We start from the raw sequence: 25,747 nt of genomic DNA on the forward strand, positions 1-25,747 counted from the left end.
TTCTTCTTAGTGCTGAATAATATTCCATTGTCTAGATGGGCCACAGTTTCTTTATCCATTCACCTACTGAAGGACACCTTGGCCCTCACTTATCTTGGTTGCTTCCAAGTTTTGACCATTATGAATAAAACTCAAATACAAAATCAACTTTGTCTTGTCTCTTATTCTTTCAGACCCTTCCCATTTTTGTTTTAGGAAATCCTCCTGACTCTACCTTAGCCACATATCCCAAATCTGGCCACTTCACATGATTTCTATTGCTATTGCAATGGTCAAAATTATCATCATTCCTTGCCTGAACTAATCTAATAATCTGTGCTCCCTGCTAGAAAGTTATCTACAAAAAGGCTAGAATCTTAGCGTCTTTTCTACAGTGCTATATGCAAGCCTTAAAACAGTGCTTGGTGCACAGAAACTGTTCAATAAATGTTTTGTGAATGATGAAGGGTAGCTAATACATAATTTTCATAGCTCAAATATGTTATGCCTACATTAAGCCAAGTTCTAATAGATGTATGGATCAATACATTGTGTATATATACATACACACACACATGCACACAATTTACTGCTCACTAAAACTTTATGAGGTTGGTACTGTTATCTCCCCTGTCTTATAGATAAAGCAGCACGGACAATGATCTGAGTTTCTTTCCCCATGTTCACCCCAACTGATACTGCTAATATGGTCAAACAAGATTGGTTAGCTGACCTTTTATACTCAGTCATCTCTTACTCGATACAAAATCTACTATGATTGATGGCCTATCCTGAATCTCTCAGAGACTCTTACCACTTAAAGGGTTAAGTTAACAGCCATCCAGGGGCAGCTGTGTCCATTTTCATCATCATAACTGAGAATAAATCCAACTGTTGGGACAAACATTTACAGAATTTTTATAGTACTGTTTTATATTGCCAGATAGGCAAAAAAATATGTATCTTTACAATATATATATTTATTGTTCTATATCTGGGGACCCTCTCCTCTTCATAGAGACTTTCATTAACATAATTAAAGCTGAAATTTGTCATTGAATTCTTCTAATTAGAGATGTTTCTCTAAAGTTATAAAACAAAAATCAAGACATACACAAACTGAACAACAGTTTTCATGGGCCATGCTTCTTCTTATTAAACAAGTAAACAAGTAAACATATTTAAAATAAAAAAAAGTAAGCCAACATACTTTCAGAAAGCTAGTAGACAAATACCCTCTCATGACACACAGTCCAAGGCCAAAACAAGCTCTACCAAATAAGAGAAACATCCAAATGCCTGTTTTTATGAACCAGAGACCTAATCACTTTCCTAGGTGATTTATTTACTGTCGCTCAGGAAAAATAGTTTATATCAGATGGTGGGCTTGCCCCGAAAGCATAACATCTGGGTTGGTTTTCATTCTTCAAGTAGCTGCTATAAAGTACACTAAAGAAAATTAACAAGCCACAATAAACATTCTCTCGAGCATAATTCTAATTGAAAATAATGAGATACGGGGCGCCTGGGTGGCTCAGTCGTTTAGGCGGCCAACTTCGGCTCAGGTCATGATCTCACTGCTAGTGAGTTCGAGCCCCGCGTCGGGCTCTGTGCTGACAGCTCAGAGCCTGGAGCCTTTTTCAGATTCTGTGTCTCCCTCTCTGACCCTCCCCCGTTCATGCTCTGTCTCTCTCTGTCTCAAAAATGAATAAAGGTAAAAAAAAAAAAAAGAAAAAAAAAAGAAAAGAATGAGATACTAATAGAAATACAATGAAACAGTGTATTAACCTTCTATCTATGGGTTTGCATTCTCAAATCAGTTACAAAATTATACTACAGCAGGTCATTGGAAGTCACTAGAGTCTGTTACCTAGGATATAAATTCTAGAAAATAATTACAAAAAATGATGAAAAATGTCTCAGGACCTTTAAATCAAAAGAGTTATAGAAGTTTTAGATATGATGACAATACAGAAGAAAAAAATATATATATATGATCATAGAGGTTGAGCTCCCATAATAAAATGACCTGGAAAGAGTGTGAGCCTATTTCAAAGTACAGGGTAGATACAGACCTACCGTGCCTTTGAGTTCTGACAGTGGCATCTTGAAATAAGAAGGATAAAAAAGGTTAAAAACACACACTTCCATTTAAAATTATGTTACACACGCATCAGAAATATGCTAACTCATATTTCCATCGGAATTCACTCATCGTCGCTGGAAATGTTCGTTTTGAGGTTTAGGCTATTTCTTTATAATGAAAAATCTGAAATTATGAGACTCCCCTAAGTACACAAGGGTTTCCATCCAAGACATAGGGCTTTTTCTATGCCTTTGTGATGTTTTTGAATCTAAGGGCTGAAATACGAAATATGAAATTTTTAAAAAGTAAAAATAAAGATAGACCCCCTGGTATACAATCACCTGAGATTAATACAACCAAATGAGGTTGTAATCATTTGCAAACTCTCTCACAGAATATTATTATTGGAAGTACCACACAATGAAGGAGTTCTTTCTTTCAAATACTGGTATTCTATTTTTATATAAAAAATTTGCCATTTTAATAGGACTAATTTTAAAACATTGGTTTTACAAAAAGACTGTGATAGGAGGCCAACTGTCTTGTTTTCTAGCATAGGATTGTAAACACATAGATTCCCCTTTTTTTCGTGAACAAGATGGGAAAATGGTAAACTGCTAACATTATCATTTGGGCAGATGTCGATGAAAATACTTATAATATGAAACAGGCTGTCTTCAGTTTAATATATTAGTTATATTGTGCCTTTAATTTTTTTTTTATTTTTACTGAGGGCTTCATATTCACTGTGAAGCATTCAGCCCAAAGTCCTGTAGAAGTCCCAGAAAAAAAGTATGACGTTCCCCACTTCAGCTACCTTCAGTTGATCATAACAGAAAGCCTGAGATACAGTCCAAGGTTGTTAAATAAATTATTGTTATGCTCTTGGGCAATTTACTTAATGTTTCTGACTCTATTTCTGTATAAATGAGAAATTAACAAATGATCTATACAGTCCTTTTCAGCCACCAAATCCTGACCATGTTGACATAATTTCCTATTTGAGATGTACAGTAATATAATGATGTCACCATCTCTCAGTTACCTCACACGGATTATTCTGCAAATCTTTATGAAATGGGTACCCTTTTTATCCCAAATTCAGTTTTACAGATGTGGAAACTGAAACAAAGAGACTACTACCTTCTCTGAGATCATAATGACAGAAACAAGACATGAACGCAGACAGCCGTTCTCAAGAATCGGCATGTTTCTTCTCTTAATGTTGATTTTCTTTAATCTGATTTTTAATTGAGGTATCATCAAGACACACAATGCACACAAAATGAAGTTCATGGATTTAGGTGTACAGGTTCATTCATTTTGACAAATGTGTGTGTGTTCACCTAACCACCATCCGAACAAAGATGCAGAGCACTTCCCTCAATAGCTTGCGGGGAGGTGAGGTGTCAGGGCATAGTCCAGTGAGAACTGAATCCTGCTGACAGCAGTGGGGGTGAGTAAGCACAGAGGGGATCCCACCCAGGCAAGCCTTGAACTGATGACAGTCTTCTAAGGTACCCAGTGCTTTAAAGGGATGGTTCTAAGGTTGTGACCTGATTTGTCTCAGTTTTTAAGAGGATTGTTTGGACTGCTGAGTTGAGCCAAGATTGTTGGAAAGGGAGGAACGGGGCAGAAGCCAGAATACCAGTCAGTAAGGTCTTCTGATAATCAAGGCAAGAAACAACGGTCTCTTGATTAGTGGAAGCCACGAAGGTCTTATTCTGGACACATTTGGAAGAGAGAGTCAAGAATGGAGTCTAGTATTTGGGTCCGAGGAAGCTGAAGTATGGACTTTCTTTCCTGAAGCAGAGAAGGTGCAGCTTATGGGGACAAGATCAGATCTGCAATTCGGCACCTGTTAAAATCTGAGGCGTCTGTTAGCCTGGAGAGTAAGTCGATATTCTTGGGATAAACGAGTCTGGATTTCAGAGGAAGATTCTGGACGGAGAAGATCAATTTCAAGCCATCAGTTTATAGGAGGCATTTCCAGCCATGAGATTAGAGGCTGTTTACTAAGAGATGGGGACATTAAGACAAGGACATTAAGAAAGGCAGAGCCAGAGAGCTGGTAGGTAAACCAAGAGCGTGAGCCTCCTGAAATCCACTTGAGGAACACACATCAAATTGGAGGGATTGATCAACTGTGTCAAATGCCGCTCACAAGCTGAGCAAGAAGAGGCCAATGGCTTGCAAGGTCCTAAGCAATCTGTCCTCTCATTCCCTCGCTTAATTATTTTCCCTTTGTTCACCCATACTGGTTCCATTGCTATTTCCAGTAAGGATCTTTTCCCTATGATTCCATTTGCTCAGAATGTTCCTTCCCAGACAGCTACACGACCTACTCTCTCAACTCTTTTTTGTCTTGACTCAAACGCTACCTTTTTAGTAAGACTTCTGAAGACTCTCCACCCCAGCCCAACCCTGTAACACTCTAAGCGGCTTAAAGGATTTGTTATTTTCTGTGGCATCTCTCATCTCAAAAATACATCTGAATTCTTTTTTATTAGTGTCTGTTTCCCTGCATCAGAGTATAAGTCACAAAAGACAAAGGTTTTTTATATTTTATGCACTGCTATATCCCAGTGACTAGAAGGATAACTGGCCATAGTGTAGGCTCAATAAATATTCAATAGAGAGTGAATGGATACTTAAGAACAGAGCATCGGATTTGATTTAGCAATCTAAATCTGGAGGACATTTGTCACCCTGACAAGACTAATTTCCATGGAGTGTTGTTTGCAGGGACTGACAGTAAGGGAGTTAAGATAAAACGATAGGGGAGTAATAGGAGGTAATTGTACAGGTCTTTCAAAGAGATAAGCTGTAAAGGAGAACAGAGACAGAGGCTGGATGTAGATAGATGAGGAATCAAGAGAGGTGATTTGGTTTCTATTGTTACTGTTGTTTGCTTGCTTTCAGATCAGAATGAGCCATTAGAGAGTGAAAAATTGATGATTCAGGAGAGGTTGAAGAGAGGGAAAATTTGCTGGCGTGATGCCTACCCTTGAGTAGGTACAGAAGATGGGATCTTGAATATATCAAGTGTGTTTGGCCTGAGAAATGAGTCATTCATTCACATTAAAAAGAGAAAAAGCAGATTATGCATATTAATACAAACAAATTAATAGTGATGGAAATTAGGGACATGTTTTCCTGATTGTTTCTCATTTCTCTCTGAAACAGGAAGCAACTTCTAACTCTGTGAATGGAAAGAAAGTGGTTGATAAGGAAGTTTGATAAAAGAAAGCTAGGATATAGCAACCACCTAGGGAATGTAGAACAGTGAATGCTTAGCCCAGGAGTCAGCAAACTATGGCCTTCCGGCTAAATATGGGCAACTCTTTGTTGCCATAAACAAAGCTTTATTGGAGCACAGCTCTGACCATTTATTTACATATTCCAATTGCTTGTTCCTGCACTACACTGTCAAAGCTAGAAAGTTGCAACAAAGACCTCATGGTCCACAAAACCTAAAATATTCACTATGTGGTCTTTTACTGAAAGTGTTGTCAACCCTTGTTCTAGAAAAAAAAAAAATGGAGCCAATCTATTGACAGCTCTGAGGGCTCATCTAAACATGGGTGAGATTGGTCAGGCTGTGTTTTTCTTGATGTTTAGGTATGCAGGTTCAAAAGTGGACAGATGGATGAATTAAACCAAGGCTGGCATATTAGTGTGTGAGTTGAAGGAAAATAGAGGGTCAGAGGTGAGGAGGACTTGCCTAGGGAGGGATCCCAATGATGGACCATGTAATATAAGCAAGTGACAGAGAAGCCTGATGACATAAGGGGAGTGAGGTTTGTAAAACGTAGGAGGTCAATAAATAGATGGTCCTGAGGGGCTAAGTTAGCAGCAAAAGCAGCAAACAGAAGCTGGAAATGGAATGCATAAAATTTAAGATATACACGGTATGCAGTTATTGGAAATTGTTAAGTTCTAGAAATTGAGTACGTGGAGTGGGGGCAGGGGGCAAAACCATTGGAGGAGAGAAAGTAAGAACTGACCCTGTAACTGATTTGTCAGGGCGTCACTTTAATATCTGAAGTCTACGCTTGGCTTAGCCGGGCACTTTTTATTGTTACTTCAAGCATTAAGTTTATACTTATTATATGACTCAATAGATATCCTACTCATGGAAATGTAGAAGGTACCTGATGATCTTGGATATTAGGGAGTGAAAATTAAGAAGTCAGGGGAAAAAAATTCTAAAATTAATTGCGCTGACTTTATAAAGACCATACCTGTGTGTTTACAATGTGGCTTTTACATCATTCGCATTTGTTACATTGCTGTCTCTAATCTACCAGGTGTAGTAGGGACTAGGTATGACCAAGGGGGCTTTTTGAAAAGTGTAATTATTTTAAGACCAGAAAGGCGTCATTCAGGAAGACTACTAGCCTGATAGCATTCAGTTCTCACGCAGGACATTGCTTTTTCTCTTGAAGACCTGACCCCACGGTTTGCACAAATGAAGCACCGAGAAAGACGAGGAATACAGTAATCATTGTGAATATCGTGTACAGAGAGAAAAGCGAATGTAGCTTATAACCTGGAGGCTGGAGGACTATGGCAAGTTCAGAAAGAGGCAGCTCTTTCAGTTGTGTGAAAGTAATTCTGCTGGATTATTAAATCTTTCCTCTAAATGATGTCATACTTCCTCAAAATCCATTTCTTGTTCCTGAGAATCCTCTCCTTTCTATTGGAGGGGTAGGTTGGCATCGTGTCTTTCAGTTTGATCGAAGAGATTATACTGTATGCCTGCTTATGTGAGATTTCAAAGCAATTAACACATTTTGTATAGAGATTCATCAATGTCAGTGGTAAAAAACTGAAAAAAGATCTAAAAAAAACTCAAGAAACTTGCCAATTCTAAACACTCATTGATAGATAGCACAGAAATAGGTCATGAATTTTTTTATTTTATCACTAGATTTCTATCGGATCCTGTAACTGAGCCTTCTCTGCCATGTCAACTAACAAATGAATGTCAACGTGGGGGTTTATTTGTGACACTTGTGCAAATCCTTCTGAGAAAAAAGTATCAGACTTTCTAGGCATGCTGAAAAAATCAATACAAGAAGTCTGGGGCTTACCTACAAGGTCCACATTTCAGAGGGGTTGACTCACAGAGTTGGAGCTGTCCTGGGATACCACCGTCCCCATCAGGGCAGCCCCCAAGAGACAAAAATAATTGTTGAAACAACAAAAAGGCAAATAGATTGCAACACTTTTTTTTTTTTTTTTTTAAGCCAAACAGTGTTCCTGTTTTCTAATCAGAGCAGCAAAGTTGGGCAACTTCGTGGGATCATCTCCTCTAGAGCCTGGACCTCAGCTGTTGGGGAAGATGTGTTCCATTCGACAAGGCCAGAAGGGTGAGGGTGTTTGCTCAAGTGCATCGAGTGGAGGGCACACAGTGCCGAAGAAAATAATAGCTATGGCCGCAAATACTTTTCATATACATATTTTTAATTTTGTAGGCTGTTACTTGGACTGATCTTAGGTTTTTGTATTTTTTACTTTCCAAAAATTCCACTCCCCCACCCCCAGGCAATATATATCTTCCAACAACTCTGCTCTTTTCTTTCTCCCTCTTAGTCCAAGTATAATAGCAGAATTTTTTGCATCTCTTCTCTTTCCTATTTTGTATCCTCCCATCGTCTACTTGTTTCATTTTGTTTGATGTTTCCTTCTGTAGGGGGTTCCACGGGTTAGAAATACAGTGGTCTAGGGGCACCTGGGTGCCTTAGTCGGTTAAGCATCTCACTGTTGATTTTGGCTCAGGTCATGATCTCATGGTTTGTGAGATCGAGCTCTGTGTCAGGCTCTGTGCTGACAGTGTGCAGCCTGCGTGGGATTCTCTCTCTCTGTCTCTCTCTCTCTCTCTGTCTCTCTCAATAAATAAATGAACTTAAAAAAATACAGTGGTCTAGGTAAATTTTATTTCATTTCGGTATTATTTCATTTAATATTTTATTTCACTAATTCATTTAATAATGAATTTAACAATTCAACGTATTGCATTTTCTAAGTTCTTTCCAATATTCAGCTATGCTGGAATTTTGTGGAAAAGAGCAAAAGAATCTAAAATGATCAAACAGGTAAAACTTGCTTCTGTGAGAAAACACTCAAGGTGCGGGGGTTTTACTTAAGTCAGTAGGAAGAAGGTCATATTTGAGCCAGTACATTGTAGGATTGCCTCCACAGGCTTCAAATGATCTGCTGTCTGAAAAGCTCACAGAACGTAAGAGTGTTTCTCAATCAAGTTTCATCACGTTAAGCACACGTAAACTACTGAGTTACTTGGATGGAGCATACTTTAAGATGATACCTTTCTGTTTCATCTAAAAGGCAAAACTAAAACCCAAGACAACTTTACTTGACCTTTGGGTGAATAAATCAGAATCTGCCATTTCTAAGTTTTAACATCAAGAAGTAAACGGATTTCACCCAAGCCAAAGCTGGCCGACACACATTTTCTTCTCAAAGTGAGTAATTTCCTTGGTCTTCACATTAGCTTTATAAATTCCAAAGGGCTGATTTGTCAATTATAGTCCAATAAAGCTAGGAGATAAAAAATGCCCAAAGGGAAATTAAGGATAAATGTGTATTTTCACAAACAGAAATGGACTTCTAAGTTTTCAAAAAATATAATTATCTCACAATGATCAGTTTCTTTGAAAACCATTATTATGCGGGGCACCTGGGAGGCTTAGTAGGTTAAGCATCGGACTTGGGCTCCGATCAGGATCTCAAGGGTCTTGAGTTCAAACCCTACCTCGGACTCTGTGCTGACAGCATGGAGCCTGCTTTGGATCCTCTGCCTCTCTCTCTCTCAATCTCTCTCTCTCTCTCTCTCTTCCTCCCCAGCTTGTACTTTCTCTCTCTCAAAAACAAACATTGAAACAAATAAAAATATTATTGCATAGAATTTTTGTTCATGCTGATAATCTTTAACATATAATTCTTTATTTTCTTCTTGCTATTTTAAGAATTCCATAAACCCTGAAAAGAATAAAAATTGTCATCTAATAAGATTTAGATACACGATTATTTTCTTATTGTCTTAAAAGTGACTATTTAAAACGTAAGACATTTTGTCCAGATCTGCTTATAATTACCATAGATACTTGTAATGTAAGTGCATGACATTTTTAAGTCGCCATTCATAATAATACATAAATAATTGAAGACTAATACAATTACTTAGGTCTTGTGAAAATTAAGATTTTTATTTGATCACTATCTTATTATTTTTAATTTGCCATCACTTCTAGTTTGGCCAGAAGAAGTTACAACCAAAACAAACAAAAAGCCTAGAAAATATATATTTTTTTTCCATTTAATTGCTCTCACCTTGATAGTTTGAAGCGAACCAAGAAATCATTTTTCTTTCTGAATTGAATTAGCCTTTTTTGTGTCTCTATTAGTTTATGAAGGTCTAAAGAAAACACAAAACAATAGAAATTAGGCAAGGAAATAGCGGAAGTTGGGCATCGTTATCATTTGCTAAACCAAATGGCCTCTGAAATCTTTCCACCTTTGCCCTCTCCCCAACCCTCTGGCTTTTCTATGCTCTATGTCACGCAAAGAATTTTCAGTTCAGGGTTAGGTCAGCTCAACTGAGGTCATAAGCATCCTACAATGACAGTGTCCATTGCATCTGGAAAGAGGGTACACACAGAGGGGAGAGGAATCAACAAAACAAAGAAAAACACACACAAAAAACCACACTGCAGAAACTAATAATAAGTACACAAAGTACACAAGTGTATTTATTACATTTTGCAAGCACTTCGTTCTACATTTCAAAAACGCCACCATCGAGCTGTTGGCACATTTATGTACAAAACAGATTAATTGTAATGCCTGCTACAAAGCACTCTTTGTGAAAATACAAACTCTAATACCAGGAAAAAAAAAAAGCCAAAAGCATCAACATCATTACATAAGTTTAAAAGACAGTTGTAAAAATCATCACAAACTGTTAAGACACAGAACTGAAACACTATAATATAGAATTTTAAAGAAGCCCATTAATACTTTTGCTGAATATCTGTAATACTGCCTATATCAGAAAAAATGTTGAACCAGTAAGATAATCTACGTGTAAAAAAAAGAAAAGAAGCAAAACCCCAAATTAATTAAATTATACTACAGAATGCATAATCATGCCACAGATAACCCTAATAATACCCCTCTACCTACTACAAGAACTTGTAAAATTACGGATGATGCATGAGTGGTCATTGTACAAAGATTGTTTCACTCATAAATTTTATTAGAAATGCACTTACACTGAGAAAAGATTTCACAATGGTCAAATCAGTGCACAATACTACCTAATTTTTATACACTGACAAAAATGTCTTGTCAGGGCTACATCATTGTAAAAGACACTTTACAGCATTCTTGTAGCATTAGAAATAATCAAAAGAAGAGTCAAGGTTAAAACAAACACCAATTTTGGTCCAGTAATACTGATTGCTTTTTTTTTTTATTCATTTGATATAGGTACTTCTTATAAATGATTATGAATGAACATTTGGTTAAAATGACTTCAAATAAAAACACAGATATATCACTACACTCGGGAGGGATACATTCTATAGTGGCCGCTGACCACACTTTAAAAAACACTACAGGTAAACCAACATAGATCGGAAGGCTGCAAGCAAAACTATTATATTAATGGAAGCCTTTTCAAATATATCATATACATCGGAGGGATAGTTTACAGAGGTGCAATCCGTTAAAACATTTGAAAGTAGGTAAAACAACTTCCGAGGGGTTAGTGTGCTTATTTTTAATATACCACCTTCATAAAGGTAATTAATGTTCCACATTAGCATATTAAAAGTTCCAATCCAGCCACAGCTTAAATCACAAAGAGGTCATTCTTCAATAGTTCACAGTAGTCATTTCCATTAAAATTGTCTCTATACTAAACTTGAAAAGGTAAGTCTGGTGTCACAATCTTAAAAAGGCAGCTAGCCATGCATTAGCGTCACTGTTTCTACGTGCTCACAACAGAAACATGAGTAATCAGAGAGAAATACCTTTTAAGTACATCAAGAAAAAAATACAATGTTAACAAAGATAAGAAGCACTTTTTTTTTTTTTTAATCCTACTCTTACAAATTTAGAAATTGCACCTTAGATTGATGAGAACATGAACCAGGGCCTGTAGTGACGTGGTCCCGGACCTCCAGACAGGATTTCCATATTACAAGAAGAGTCATCATGGTACCATCTCTGTCTAGTGTTCATAATGTACAGTGGTCCCTTTGAAGGTTACCTGTAGTTAAACTAGTTACCGAAATCAAAACTAAAAAGTATAAAAAGCTATTTTTCTTCTCAAAACATAAGAAATAATGCAAAAGGTGTTATGTATTAACACATGGGGAGTGGTTAAAAATCAAAGACATCTCTGCATGTGACAATGTTAGTATCTTCAATCTTACGCAATTATTAAGTGAGTTTGAGAAACTGAAAAAAGGAAAAGGCTGGATAGGAGCTTGTAGAAGAGATCGGATCACACCAATTTAACAAATTAGGAAACCAGGTGCTCAACAACAAAGGATTGTGTTCAGGTGATTCATAAGTCACCCTACATATCATTGATGAGAAGCACTTCTGTATTTTATTTTTCAAAAGGTTGGATGGTTGGATGGCCCTTAGTTAAACACCAATGCATCTGAATGGCAGAAAGGACTGGAAGGGCTTATTTATGTGTATGCGTTGAGTCGCTCTTTGGAGCGAGTAGAGTGGATGTCATGAAGCTCTTGCTCCTCCTTGGACTTGATGTCCTCATATTTCTGCATCCGGCAGGCATCTTTCACGTAAGCCCAGTTGGCAGACAGAACCATAAGGTAGTGGACCTAATCAAAGACAGAAATAATTTATACTGGAAGGCTGTTCAGTGTCTTCAACGCACCTTGCTACCAGGGAAGAAATATTCAAGTTACAGACTTATATAGAATACGTTTGCTCATAAAACAGAAGGAAAATTTCTGTGGTGACAGAATCAATAATTATATTATCCCTGCTCGTGTCTCCAACTGTATGACAGTGTTTTCTCAGCTCCCTTTCTTTCAGTATCTCTTTTTCTTTTTTCAGTTCTGGAGTATCCAAGGTTGATTCTTAATCTTTCTGTGATATTTCCTGTCCATTCTGTCCTCATTTACCCAAACCGAAAGATTATACGTTTCATGTTCGTGTACCTATGTTTTCCAATCCATAACAGAAAAGAGTCACTTACACAGTTTGAGTCTAGACAACTTTGAATTAATGGGAGGATATATTATTGCCTGCTATGCAACAGCAAAAGGGACCATGGAACCCCCAAGATAAACCTGTGGATTGAATTATCAAGTTAACTTTCCATGTGCTGAATTTTGTAGTTTCCCTTAGCCTGTACACTACAAGAGAGCAAGCATTGGGTCCTATGGATGTTGTATGTTTTCATTCACAACAGAGCGCCATGTTCTAAAAGAAACTCCTGATCTGTCTCGAGTAATGAAGTTACTCAAGTAATGAAGGTCCTGATTTGACCTGAATGGACTCAGCTAGGAGATTACCTGTTTGTTTTTCCTTCTTTCCCTCACTCTTGGGCCACAGGGGAGGGAAGGCAGTTTTCCAAATGATGGATTTCAATGGATGAATATGAAAGAGAAACTGAGTTGCTCATGCTTTACTTGATCTAAATTTTAAAGGGTAGGCAATATTTTACCCATAATTTAGTAAAATGGAACACTAAAATTTTGATTAGCCAGGAGTACGCCGAAAGACAGCAGGTAGGTTCGTTTTAGCAAAGTGCAGACGTAAAAAATACAAAGTCAGTTCTAAATGGGCACTATTGCAGTAGGTTAAGGTAGTCAATAGGCAATAGAAAAACAAAATGAGTTTTGACACGGCAATATGGGAAAAGATGCACACCAATAAGAAGTTCCAGAATGTCCTATTTCCTCTGAAAGTTTGCATTTTGTTTAGTGGAAATTGTATGCCACGTGCAAGAAAGAGCAGTGGGTTCTATCTTTTTACTCTGTGTCACTTTCATAGTGAAAAGCTCCATCACTACATACATGCAGACTGAACAGTTTCTATACATAACCAAATTGATGTGGCACTCTGCTGTTGTTGCTGTGAAAATACCAAGGGCTGTGCAGAGTGTTTAGCAAGAAGCAAGTACTTAATATATGTTTCACATGAATAAGTATATTTTTAGATGTACGAAAAATTTCCTTTTGAAGTCTGAGAAAATATGGCCCCGAAACTATTATCAAATATGTATGAGTGAAATACTCAAAAGAGCTTGAGTCATTCAGGTTCAGAAACTGACACTTTTCAGTAGGTCTTTAGACATTCCCTCTCATCTTAGGAGAACACAAGCTGCCAGGCTTGTTACTGTCCCTCGGGAGGTGAGCAGCGGTCCCTGGCCCTGGTGCAAGGCCACGTGAACCACATCTGCTAATATCTACCTAACTTTCTAACCTCTCTGAAAAATAATGGAGTGGATCACGTGTTAGTTTTCGTACAAATCCTCATGATCTTTGCCTTAAATCCTGGATGATGTTTTAAGTATTTTGGTGGAGAAGAATTTATCTCCATTTTCTCATCTCTAAAGTGGAAATAATGACAGTGGTATACTTTGAGCGTTGCAAGAGTTCGGGATGAAGTTAATGACCGTTGCTATATTACGACTACTGAATGTATTCGTGGATTTAAGCATTTGACGGTGCTTTCAACAGAGTGAGTTTAAAGAAATATTAGCTAATAACAGTATTATTGGTAATAGTGTTAGTACCAGGAACAGAAGCAGTAATTATTGTCATAGGATCCCTGTCTCCTAAAACCTAAACTATTATCAGAGCTAATAAACTGGAAATATGTACTGATGTCAATCAATAGTTAGGTGTTATGTATTTCTTAAGGAACTTATGCTTGGCATATATTTAGGTATCCAAAAGGATGCTTAGTACTTAAAACATAATATCCTAAATACTTGCAGCTTGATATAAAGTTTATATATAACTTAATGCCTAAATTCCTGCGAAGCACAGATTCCTTAAGAAATACATAATATCTAAATATCTATAATCATGAGATGTTTTTGATAATAGATTCATTTCAGAGTAAGCATTTTTAGGGAAATTTAAATAACACTATTCATTTGGACAGGTACTTTTCACCTACGTATGCCTAAAAGGCACGCATTTTTGCACACAATTTTTCACACACATAGGTAGCAAATGCGAACAAATGCCCTATTACATACCTCCTTTCCAAAAGTGCTTTGGTAGACCTCTAATACATGACTGCATACTCGAATGTGCACAAGTCCCTAATAATCATCCGTCGCACAGGAATGTGTGCACGAACAGATGTTTCCTCTTATCCCACGGTCAGGCTGGGTGCCGCCTGGGACCATGAGTGTTTGGAACGTCACTGCCCAGAACATGTAATGCTTCCCCAGGGCATATTTAAGCACTGATTTTAGGCTGAGAATATAAAGCCTTTGCTAACTGTTTCATTCTGATCCCTCCAATTAATTAGCCAACATGATCTTATTAAGCACCTCATATTCTGAAATAAAATTCCTATGTACAGGTTGATATACTCAAACTAAAATGTTGAACAATTAGTATGATATTAAATTAAAATGTCTGAAAACTCACTTTAGCACTGACAGTCACTTTTTGTTATTTTTAAAAATAATTTTTAGCAAAGCAGAATCAGATCTCAATACATAAGTGTTCATAAAGTCATTAAAAATAACTAGTCTGGAAATGGCTCATTAGCTCCTTAGCACCGATTATTCTTCGTTTTATTCTTTCTTAAAAAATATTTATTTTTGGGAAAGTGAAAGCAGAGAACTGGCAAAGAGAGGGGGACAGAGGATCCGACGCTGGCTCTGCACTGACAGTCTGACAGCAGTAAACCCGATGTGGGGCTTGATCTCACAAACCACGAGATCATGAACTGAGCCCAAGTTGGATGCTCAACCGACTGAGCCACCCAGGTGCCCCATCCCTAGTTTTATTCTTTGACAAGAGATAAAACACTCTCATTTAAAAAATATTTTATTATTTTTAAACTTATTTGTTTTTGAGAGACAGAGAGAGACAGAGCACAAGTGGGGGAGGGGCAGAGAGAGAAGGAGACACAGAATCCAAAGCAGGCTCCAGGCTCCGAGCTGTCAGTACAGAGCCTGACGCGGGGCTCGAACCCACACACCGTGAGATCATGACCTGAGCCGAAGTTGGACCCTCAATCGACTGAGCCACCCAGGCACCCCTAAAAAATTTTTTTTCAATGTTTATTTATTTTTGAGAGAGAGAGACAGAGTGTGAGTGAGGGAGAGGCAGAGAGAGAGGGGGACACAGAATTCGAAGCAGGCTCCAGGCCCTGAGCTGTCAGCACAGAGCCGACACAGGGCTCGAACTCACGAACTGTGAGATCATGACCCGAGGCAAAGTTGGATGCTTAACCAACTGAGCCACCCAGGCACCTCAAAACACTCATTTTTTAAAAAGGGTTCCTTTTGCCAACACATGAGAACGTATGTTGGCACCAAACTAATTCATTTTTTGCATATCGCATTGGCTATATTTGTGAGGTTACTGGGAACCTTCTGGAGTTCTACACTACTTTATTTTTGGACTATGATTTTGTGTACAAGGATGCAGAAATAAGGACTGAAGGGCTTGGCTGCAAAACTATTACCGAGGCTCCAGGTATCTGCCCGCTGTTGGTGTCTACTAGTCCAGTGAGCAAACCGGCCGCCACAGTGAGGTAGGAAGTCCTACCAACTCTGCATGAGCCTCACTTTAAAAACTTGTGCTTAATATTTCTGGACAAAATTAGACGTGAAAGAAATGACAGTAAAACTACCGAGGTCTGTGTTAAGAAGAATAAGTTAATTCTTTTTTCATAAGTGACTCAATGTGGCTTTTTCACGTTCTTAAAGAAGGAGGAGAAAAGGATAATGTAAGTCAAGCAATTGATTAGGGGACTTCGAATTCACACGGATAAATACCTCTAGGATACAGACAGGATTTTCTTTCCTTTTTTTTTTTTTTTTTTACATGTATTTATTTTTGAGAGACACAGAGAGAGAGAGACAGAGAGACAGAGCGTGAGCAGGGGAGGGGAAGAGAGAGAGGGAGACACAGAATCTGAAGCAGGCTGTAGGCTCCGAGCTGTCAGCACAGAGTCCCACGCGGGGCTCAAACCCACCAACTGGGAGATCCCTGACCGGAGCCAAAGTCGGAGGCTTAACTGACTGAGTCACGCAGGCACCCCACAGAGAGGATTTTCTATGTTAAACAGTAACCTAATATCTGCAACGCTAATGAATTTATTTATTTTTGTTAATGTTGCCAATATTATTGAGTGTTTGGATCCTTAAACTGCTGGCCAAATACTATCCCAATAGTAACGACAATACTTTTTCAGGTGAAGCCTTGTTTTTCACTTATTTATGGGCCCATTGTTTCCCCCTCCCCCCCCTTTTGTTTTACTGATATTAAAATAAATAGGATTCGTGTGGGCTTCAGGATGGGAGACAAAATTTCATCTCTACAAGTAAATAGCTTTCTCATACAAATTGAAAAACCAAGCCTCAGAGCCCTGGGGTCTTACCATCGCAATAACAGCTGCCCCAGCCCCAGCCAGTGCCACAATGAACAGGTGGAAGGTCATGTTCAGCTGCAAAGGAAACCGCAGAGAATCAAAACACGTGTCAGGATTACAAGCAGAAGAGAGGTCAGGACTGCTGCTGACGAATAAGAACTCTGTCCATCTTTAACAAGAGTGTACTTAGGATAACTTGCTTACTCAATCCAAAAAACATTACCCTAGTATCTTTTCTCCTGCAAATTATTTAAATCTTGGCAACTGCATCATTTCAATATAATTTTAATACAAAGTTGAGGTCCTGATTAATAATGATGGTTTTCGTGATCTTGTAACAACATAAGGCTACGTTCAATCTTTTTAAATATAACAGCAAAAACGTTGAACTTTCATTAAAATGGTACTTTCTAGAAAAAATATATTTGTTATAATGTGTACTGAAATGGACACAGCACCTCATTCATATTCATTCTGCAGTCCCCCTGCATAGCATCACTGTGAGTAAAATTGCCTCTGAGAGAAAAAGGGGACAATTTGATATAGATTTAATGATATATTTTTCAAATTATATATTTTTCAAAGGAAGGTAAAATTTGGATGATATAACCAGCTTAGAAACATTTACCTCAGTGGATTCACACATCCTCAGGAAATTCTCAGAGACGGTGCAAATTTTCTTTTCCTCTCCAATTGTTACAATCCCTACGACATGGAGAAAATCATAGCTTAGTTTATAAATGTTTTCAAGAGCCCAGAGAGAGAAAAGGAATCTTATGCTGATAAAATCTAGGCAAGTTCCATTTTGTGCTATAATGGAAACATTCTTCCTCAGCTTTTATTGCTGGATAATAATTATACACAGAATTATGAATGGAAGATCAAAACTATTTCGCCTGCAAGCGACGTAAAACATTTTCAGTCTGAATTCAATTGGACCTTGCCACCGGATCTACAGATTCAATTGCGGCTAGTTGATTGGTTTGGTCCATTACTGTAATGGTGTAGGCATCACAATTATGTTGATAACTATGTCCCAGACTGTGCTGAAGTCTGGATCTAAATTTATTCTGCTGGTACAATGCTTCTGGCAAGTCTATAAAAGCATATTGCCCAAAGGATTAATTTTTCTCTGCTAATATTGAAAACAGTGCTATTAGGAGGAAAAATAAAAATACTATAATTTCACTCCTATTCACCCTTGCTCCAGTTGGTTTATGGATCCACTGCATGAGAATCACTTGGGAAATTATCAAAAATATGTATTTCTGAATGGCACCACAGGACTGTTTAATCAGAATCTAGGAGTGCTTGCAGGAGTCTTGCATTTTTAGGAAGCACATGGTTGATACAGCGCGACACATCTCATTTTACAGAAGAGAGATCGAGATGATCCTAAAACAGGTCTCTGATTTTGTACTGAGACCTACTGAAGCGTTAAACATATATACATATAAAGGAGAAAAACCCCTCAAGTTCTGAGCAAACTAATACCTAAGTTTTAGCACTGCCTGCTCTTTATTTAATTTAATATGTGTATACATTCACGTATTCTGGCTTTGAGCTAGTCCGTTGAATGCAGTCCATTCTCTGTGACCTTTCCTTTCTGCCCAGATGGCACTATAGGGGAGGGGAAGTCAGAACTCCCTAAGACTCATCACCGTTGAGGAAGCGTCCTGGTAGGCGTCCTTGTCTGTGCCGATCTTCCCAGACTTCATCCGGGTGGGATACCTAGGCTGTGCATGCATTTCCTCACCTGGATCTTGGTCCACCTTTATAGCAAAACTCCTAGAAAGCACTGACTACGCTCACTGCTCGCAATTCTCTTCTCTTCCTTTCTACTTAAACCCTCTCCCGGCAGATTTTGCCTCAACTCTCAGCAATGACCTACACATAATTAGAACCAAAGATGAATACTCCGTTCTCCTCTTCCTGGCCAGTCAGCAGCACTGGGGGGCAGCTGATGGCTCCCTCTCCTTCAGGCTCGCTTCATTAGGTTCCCCAAACCTACGGACTCCTGCTTCTGTCTTTCCATTCTCACGGGCCCCCTCTCTCTAGGACCTGGTTCCCGGGAGCGCCCCGTGCGCACACCTCGGTCGTCATTGTCGTTGTCCCGTGCTGATCTCACTGAGTGTCAGAGCTTCCTAAGTATTATCAGCAGCTCCTAAATCCAGACAGCCAGCCCCATACCTCTCTCCTGAAGTCAAGCCTCATTTACCAATTTCTTACCTGACAGCTCTATTTAGATTCCTAAGAAGTCTCTAAAAAGCAGCATCCTCGAAAGCGAACTCTGACCTCCCTCGCCTGCCTCACTCCCAGGTGAGCTCTTCTTGTAGGCTTCTGGGCTCATGTGACAGCAAGTCGGTCTTCTTCGGGGTCCCGGCAACAAGTGTGTCCCTCCCTGAAGCCTCTTTTTCTCTCAAACCCACACGCCCACCCATCAGGGCGCTCTGCAGTCCCCGTCTTGAAAAAACAGCCAGGCCCTCAGGGCTCCTGCAAGACTGCCACCTGGCTTCCCTGCTTCCACTCCTGCGACAGTCCGTTCTCCCGACGGTGGCCAGAGCGATGCTTCTACACTGTAAAGGGGGATCTTCTGCCCAAACCCTCCCATATTCACTACTTCCCTCAGAATAAAAGTCTCTAAAACTTGACATCCTGCAATGTGTTCATCGTGGAGTGCCACGACTCCCCCAGACCCATCTCCGTCTGTTCTCCCTGCTTTCTCGTTCTACTTCAGCCACACTGGCCTCTCTGCTGTGTGTTGAAGACACCAGGCATGGCGCCCAGACGTCTTAGTAACTTTGCCTGAATCTTCCCTCCACGAAGAATATTCCCATGACTCTAATATCTTTCCAATAACAGCTATTCGGTGAAGCCTTCCTCCGTCACCTTTAAAATATTATATAACGCAACCCTTCCACTCAGTCTCCAGTACTCCTGACGCTATATATGTTGATATAAAAAATATATAGTCCATAATTTTGTGATGTAACTACTACATATAACAAATATACACATTGCAAATTAAGTATAGTTTGCAAATGCACATTGGTGTAATACGAAGCGATGAAAATGAGCAAGTGTATCTGAGACGTGCTGCGGTGCAAATCTGAAAACTTGATTATTTTGATTCACACAGATCTGTCGATGAACGGCCAAATTGGCCTAACCCCCAATTAAGTATATTATTCAGATTTACTAATTTTTCTAAATACTGAATACATTTACACATTTTATCCACCAGATGCACAAAAGTCCTTAACTAAAGTATGTACACAATGACATTTCCAGTTTCTTACAAACAAGTTAACAAGTTAGGGCTGTACAAGAGAAGCAGCAAGATACGCACTGCAAGGAGAGATAACGGTAAGAATTTGAGACGTCAGAGTTGCAGCCCTGAGGTTCTTCTGTTTTTTTTTATATTTTTTTAACATTTATTTATTTTTGAGAGAGAGAGGCAGGGGGGAGGGGCAGAGAAAGGGAGACAGAGAATCCCATGCAGGCTCCGTGGCGTGAGTGCAGAGCCCGATGCGGGGCTCGAACTCACAAAATGTGAGATCATGAAGTGAGCTGAAATTGAGTCAGCTACCTAACTGACTGAGCCACCCAGGTGCCCCTATTTTTTTTTTTTTAATGTCTTTTAAGCTGTGTAAACAGAAGCAGTATGCTTCTGGCTTTCTGAGAATTGGTTATGTCTGAAATAGGGAAAACTTTCAGAGAAAATCATGCCTCATGTGTGTGCACAGTTCCTGTTACTTTGATCATTGAAGTAATGAAAGCCTCTTAGAGGTTCCTGGACAGCAGAAGCACCACTTCTCAGGATGTAAATTCTTATGAAGGAAATTGCAAGCTAGAGGTGGAGGGAAGCAGAATGAACAGGTATTAGGATGCTATGAACCCTTAAGGGTGATCGGAAATTAACTCCCTACTGGCAAATATAAATGCTTAATTTTCAAAGAATTTGCCATTTACATTACCAGTTTTAAAGATGATAGAATATCTAAAGTATCATTTTCTTGCTTCTGTAGGCTACCCACATTCCTTGGCTCCTGGCCTCTTTTCTCCACCCTCCTAGTTAGCAAAACTGCATCTCTCTGTGCCTTTCTTCAGAGGTCCATCTCCTGCTGACTTCTTCTCTTCAGCCTCTTCCACTTTTAAGGACTCTTGTGATTACAGGGGCCCATCCAGACCATCCAGGACAATTAGCATGTTTTCGGATTAGTAATCTTCATTCCATTGGTAACCTAATTCCCCTCGACAGGTAGATTTTCACTTTTTGACATGGAGATTTTTGTCTTTCAAAACTGAGCAGTGCTTAAACATAACAGAAGCTCAACAAGTATTTGTCTGGCAGAAGTATGAATAAGCAAGTGAAATGAACTTTTACTGGAAATCAGATCAAAACAAGCTGCTCCTGTTTCAGAGTGTGGATGTGCTAGACGAGAGGGAAGGTTGGTTACAAGGCTAAGAGGAGAGCACCACCTGCTCTGGACCACTCTCTCCCTGTGGTTGGCCCCGAGGGAGTTTCATCAAACAACCAGGGTTTAACAAAGCACAGTTTTAAATTCTGGATCTAGATGATATTATGGGGACCAGTGTTAACAATTTATGAAACAAATTCACTAAACTAAATCCCTAATGCATTCAACATCATTATACTGCTGTACGTATAATTGAAAAGCAACAGAAATAACTATGAAAGCACTAAAAATTAAAATTGCAAGACAAATTATTTCATGACTAATTTTGAAACATGGCCAACCCTGATAGGACTAACCATCTTTAAATTCCACAGGTGTATGAACTGCATAGTGCCCCAGCTTCCCATTCGATCTGCATGCCATATATACATTTGTCTCATGCAGGGGAATGAACGGTGAAATGCAACTAGAAACTAAGCAGGCACAGCAGCCGCTATGTGACGCAGCCCCCACCATGCAGCCCAAAGACCTTGACCCTTAAGAGAGAAGATACCACCTAGATGTAATGAGACAACTTCGCAAAACGAGGGAAATTGATTTATAGCATGTTCTTTTCCACCTGATCACTTTTTTTGAGGACATTAGTACATGTCTGTACTGATCATAATCCAGACCTGGACGAGTGTCCGTTTCTATGCTGATGCCCCTTGATAACTTGACTGCTACATGTACATTCAGGCTTCTTATTAAGGGTGTGTTTTTCCGAAACCAAATAAATGCCATCCAGGCAGTAGATTCTGTATTGAGGGCAAACACAAAGATATAATAGCTGATGCAAACGGTTGCATGGCATCTGAAAAGTGCCTTCTCTTCCACAGCATGGATAAGAGTTAAATTAGAATAAATCTTGATAACTGTGTCGTAAGCAGTGCTAAGGTTCAAAGAGCAGCTTTAACCCTCGTCAGGGTTTACACCTACCAGAAGTGTGGCCCAGACAATATCTGGGACACACTCTACTAAAAAAAAATTGCCTGTTTACCCCAAATTGAAACTTCACTAGGTGGCCCGTATTTTAGGTGGCAACCGTGTCTGAGAGACCGGTCACCTCTCTTCCAATTTCCAATTTGCAGATCAGCAGAATAAAAGACATCGAGGGGGAGGGACTGAAAGGAGGGCCATGTTTTCCAAGCAGCTGTCCTGGTGGTCTCCAACCGCTGTTGCCGACGTTCTCTTCCTGTGTTTACGTGGGACATGATTCCAAGATTGAAACCTCTCCAGGAGAAGAGCTGTCCATATTCCCTCTGCTGTCTTCTTGCCAAGAACTTCATCCACCGAGCAGATGCTGCTTTTTATTAGGATCAGGATTCTGGCTTTCAGGATGGCGAGCGGGCCACAGCTTTGGAACATACAGCTGGCTGGGTTGGACAGTGGTGCTGTACCATACAACCTGTCTAGAGCACCCCCAAAGAGCCACAAGGCCTGTGGACAGTACCCAGTGAAATGTTCCCCGCTTTCCCGAAGTATGTGGAGACCTCATTAGAGAAAATCTTAGGGAGCATTCCCAGATGTTCACGGCTTAGATGTTAATAGCCTGTCCCTGGGGAAAAAAAACATGCAAACATGTGGATCTCCAGGTCTTTTGTAAATTTTGTAGCTGCCATGTTTTTTTTATGAACAGGGGACTAGGATTCCAAATAGGTTAGGCGAGACTGGATCCACTTCTCCACATTCGTCTGTCAACAGGACAGGACAGAGTTGTGTGCTGACTTGTAATTACCAGACTCCGAAACCAGACGGCCTGGGTTTGAATCCCAGTGCTGTCACTTACTAGTTGGATAACCTTGGGGAACTCATGTAACCTCTCTGTGCCTCAGTCTTGTCATTTATAAAGAGGATGATGGTAGCGTCCACTATGTAGAATTGTTGTGACAGTTGTTGACAAACAAGTCAACGTGGACAACACAATCAGAATAGGATCCGTGTATCACAAGCTCATCTACACGTATGAAACTCACTTTATCACATGAGGTTTTAGCCCTAAACAAAAATAACCAAAGAGGACTGTTGATTGGCTTAGGATTCTTTGATTTTGTTACTATTAAATGCGAACTTTTTCTGCCTTATTTCAGAAGCAAGTGCAACACGTATTTATTAGATGGTCTTCACTCTAGATTTCACAGATTGTATAGTTTATCATGGGAGAATAAAAGTAGATTCAAGCACTGCGGCGCCTGGGTGGCTCAGTCGGTTGAGCCTCTGACTTCGGCTCAGGTCATGATCTCACGGTTCATGAGTTCGAGCCCCACGTCGGGCTCTGTGCCGACAGCTCAGAGTCCGGAGCCTGCTTCGGATTCTATGTCTCCCTCTCTCTCTGGCCCTCCCCCGTTCGTGCTCTGTCTCAAAAATAAATAAACATTAAAAAAAAAAATTAAAGAAAAAAGTAGATGCAAGCATCACATCAAGTCTAGAAAAGTACAAAGGAATCAGAATGAGGGCATCACAATTATTTCATGCCAACACGAGGAAACACAACTCGACAGCCCGTTCAAACACACACACTGTATGTTCATGTTACGAGATCAACTTCCAATCTCTCTTAAATTCCTACTTATGTGAATTTAAAAGGAATGTCTTGAAAGTGAATACTGTGACACATTTATCTCTTTGCTAGAAGAAGTAATCGTGGCTCCAAAGTGATCTGCAATATTCCAGACACAGTCATTTAGGCTAAGACAGTACGAGGCCTTGTTTTAGTTAGAGATCCACCTACCAAACTGACGAAGGTCCAGGCAGAGGTTGGCTCCCTCCACTAAGGTGGTGTTTCGGCAAATGGTCCACAGGTTGAAGTACATGTAAACTGGCAGGGAGGTGAAGGCCGTGACTCCCAGCCAGGCCAACATGAAAAGGTAGGTCAGCATAATGAACTGCAACAGAGAGAGAGTCGAGAGAGAGAATGTGCGAGTTACTGGAAAAGAAGAGCTTTGGGACTAATCTAGAAAACCCAATTCGAAGGGGTAAGTGCCCTCGTGCGCAGATCATTATCACCAACACCTTAGGAAGTGGGCCACGGGAAGCTGAGAGAGGAAGTGGGTTCCTGTGAACAACCTGCTGGCAAATCGCATCACAGCAGAGGTGACGAACAAAGGAAGGAAGGAGTCTTCTGCGTCTTTATGTCTGTTTCATTCATGTATTTGTCTCAAAAATCTCATCTCACATTTTTTAGAAAATATTACCTGGTATATTTAGAGGGAATTCTGCAAAGTTAAAATGTCAATAAATTAAGAAAACATTTTTTACATTTATTTATTTTTGAGAGACTGAGCACAGGTGGGGGAGGGGCAGAGAACGAGGGAGACACAGAATCCGAAGCGGGCTCTGGCCTCCGAGCTGTCAGCGCAGAGCCCGACGTGGGGCTTGAACCCACGAACCATGAGCTCATGACCTGAGCCGAAGTTGGACGCTTGACTGAGCCACCCACGTGCCCCAAAACGTCAATAAATTTATATTACAACTAAATGAGCACCATTCACATAATTACGTAAGCTGCTTCGTCATGTTTACATTTAATATTGTAAATGGGGTAATTCTCAAGTCATTTTAGCATTAATGATATACAAGTGTGTACTTCTTTTCGGGTTTCTGTAAACTTTAAGTCTGTAGTCTTTTTTCATGAATATTAATTTTACTTTCGCTATAGAAACATACTAAAATGTGATCTTTCAGCTTGAACCTAAAGGGACTTTTTTTTTGCTTATTTCAGAAACATTTTTAGTATTTATAAAACGCCAGAAGAGGCTGTTCAGATGCCCAGATATAGTTGAACAAGAGACTTCGTTTCAGCATAAGTTAAATGCATTTTGGATTTAAGCACGACTTAGATGCTGGATAAAAAGACAGATGCCTACATTGGTAGATGGATGGAGAGCTGGTAAAAGATAGATGTACGCTTCACATTACTTATCAACTATTTAATCCATATTATCTACATACAAAATTGTCTACATCAATATACACCCTGAATTGTCCAAGCTAAGACTTGGATTCAGATATGACTGAAGAACAAGTGTAAGTCACAATCCCCTGAGGTTTAAGTGAAGGCTTGAATGTACACATTAATACAAACTGATTATATTTCTCAATGCAAGTGGTGTGCCACTGGACTTATTAGCAGATTTCCCATGATCACAGGGGAAATTCATTACATGAAGCACCCACGTACATAAACACCAACTAGAAACAGAGGATGAAAGCAGATAGGCTCATGGGAGTGGCCACATTATTGTTATGTGGTGTTAATTCATCATACTCAGATATCAGAGATTAAAATCCATATTATCCCTGAAAAGTAGCCAAAGAAAGTCACTCCTGTAACAAGCATTCTGCTACAACGTGTGGTTCTTCTCATTTGAATTCTGTGTCACTGAGTAAGACTATAGCCTTCTCTGCCATCACTCATGTCCTGACCTTATGATTACCAAGTCATTGTCCAGCCAGAGAAAACAAGAAGGAAGAAAAAAACCCAGGGAAGAGTTTTTAGACCTACGTTGCTATCCACTTTTCAATGGCTGACTCATACATTTATCCCTTCCTTCCATCCACACACAGTGTCAGCAACCAGCAGCAGCCA

At 39.5% G+C, this 25,747-nt stretch overlaps 1 protein-coding gene across 1 annotated transcript in view; it reads right to left on the reverse strand.

Moving 5' to 3' along the window:
* Positions 1–9,813: 9,813 nt before the first annotated feature.
* Positions 9,814–25,747, reverse strand: part of GPM6A (glycoprotein M6A) — a 351,752-nt gene continuing 335,818 nt past the window's right edge. Inside the window, exons 4-7 of the mRNA XM_042934207.1 lie at positions 23,891–24,044; positions 17,328–17,404; positions 16,709–16,774; positions 9,814–11,946 (exon numbers count right to left, since the gene is read on the reverse strand). Coding sequence (XP_042790141.1) covers positions 11,794–11,946; positions 16,709–16,774; positions 17,328–17,404; positions 23,891–24,044 — 450 coding nt within the window. The 3' untranslated portion in view covers positions 9,814–11,793. The remainder of the gene's footprint in view (positions 11,947–16,708; positions 16,775–17,327; positions 17,405–23,890; positions 24,045–25,747) is intronic.

Source organism: Panthera leo, chromosome B1, assembly GCF_018350215.1.
Source record: "Panthera leo isolate Ple1 chromosome B1, P.leo_Ple1_pat1.1, whole genome shotgun sequence".
Taxonomy (NCBI): domain Eukaryota; kingdom Metazoa; phylum Chordata; class Mammalia; order Carnivora; family Felidae; genus Panthera; species Panthera leo.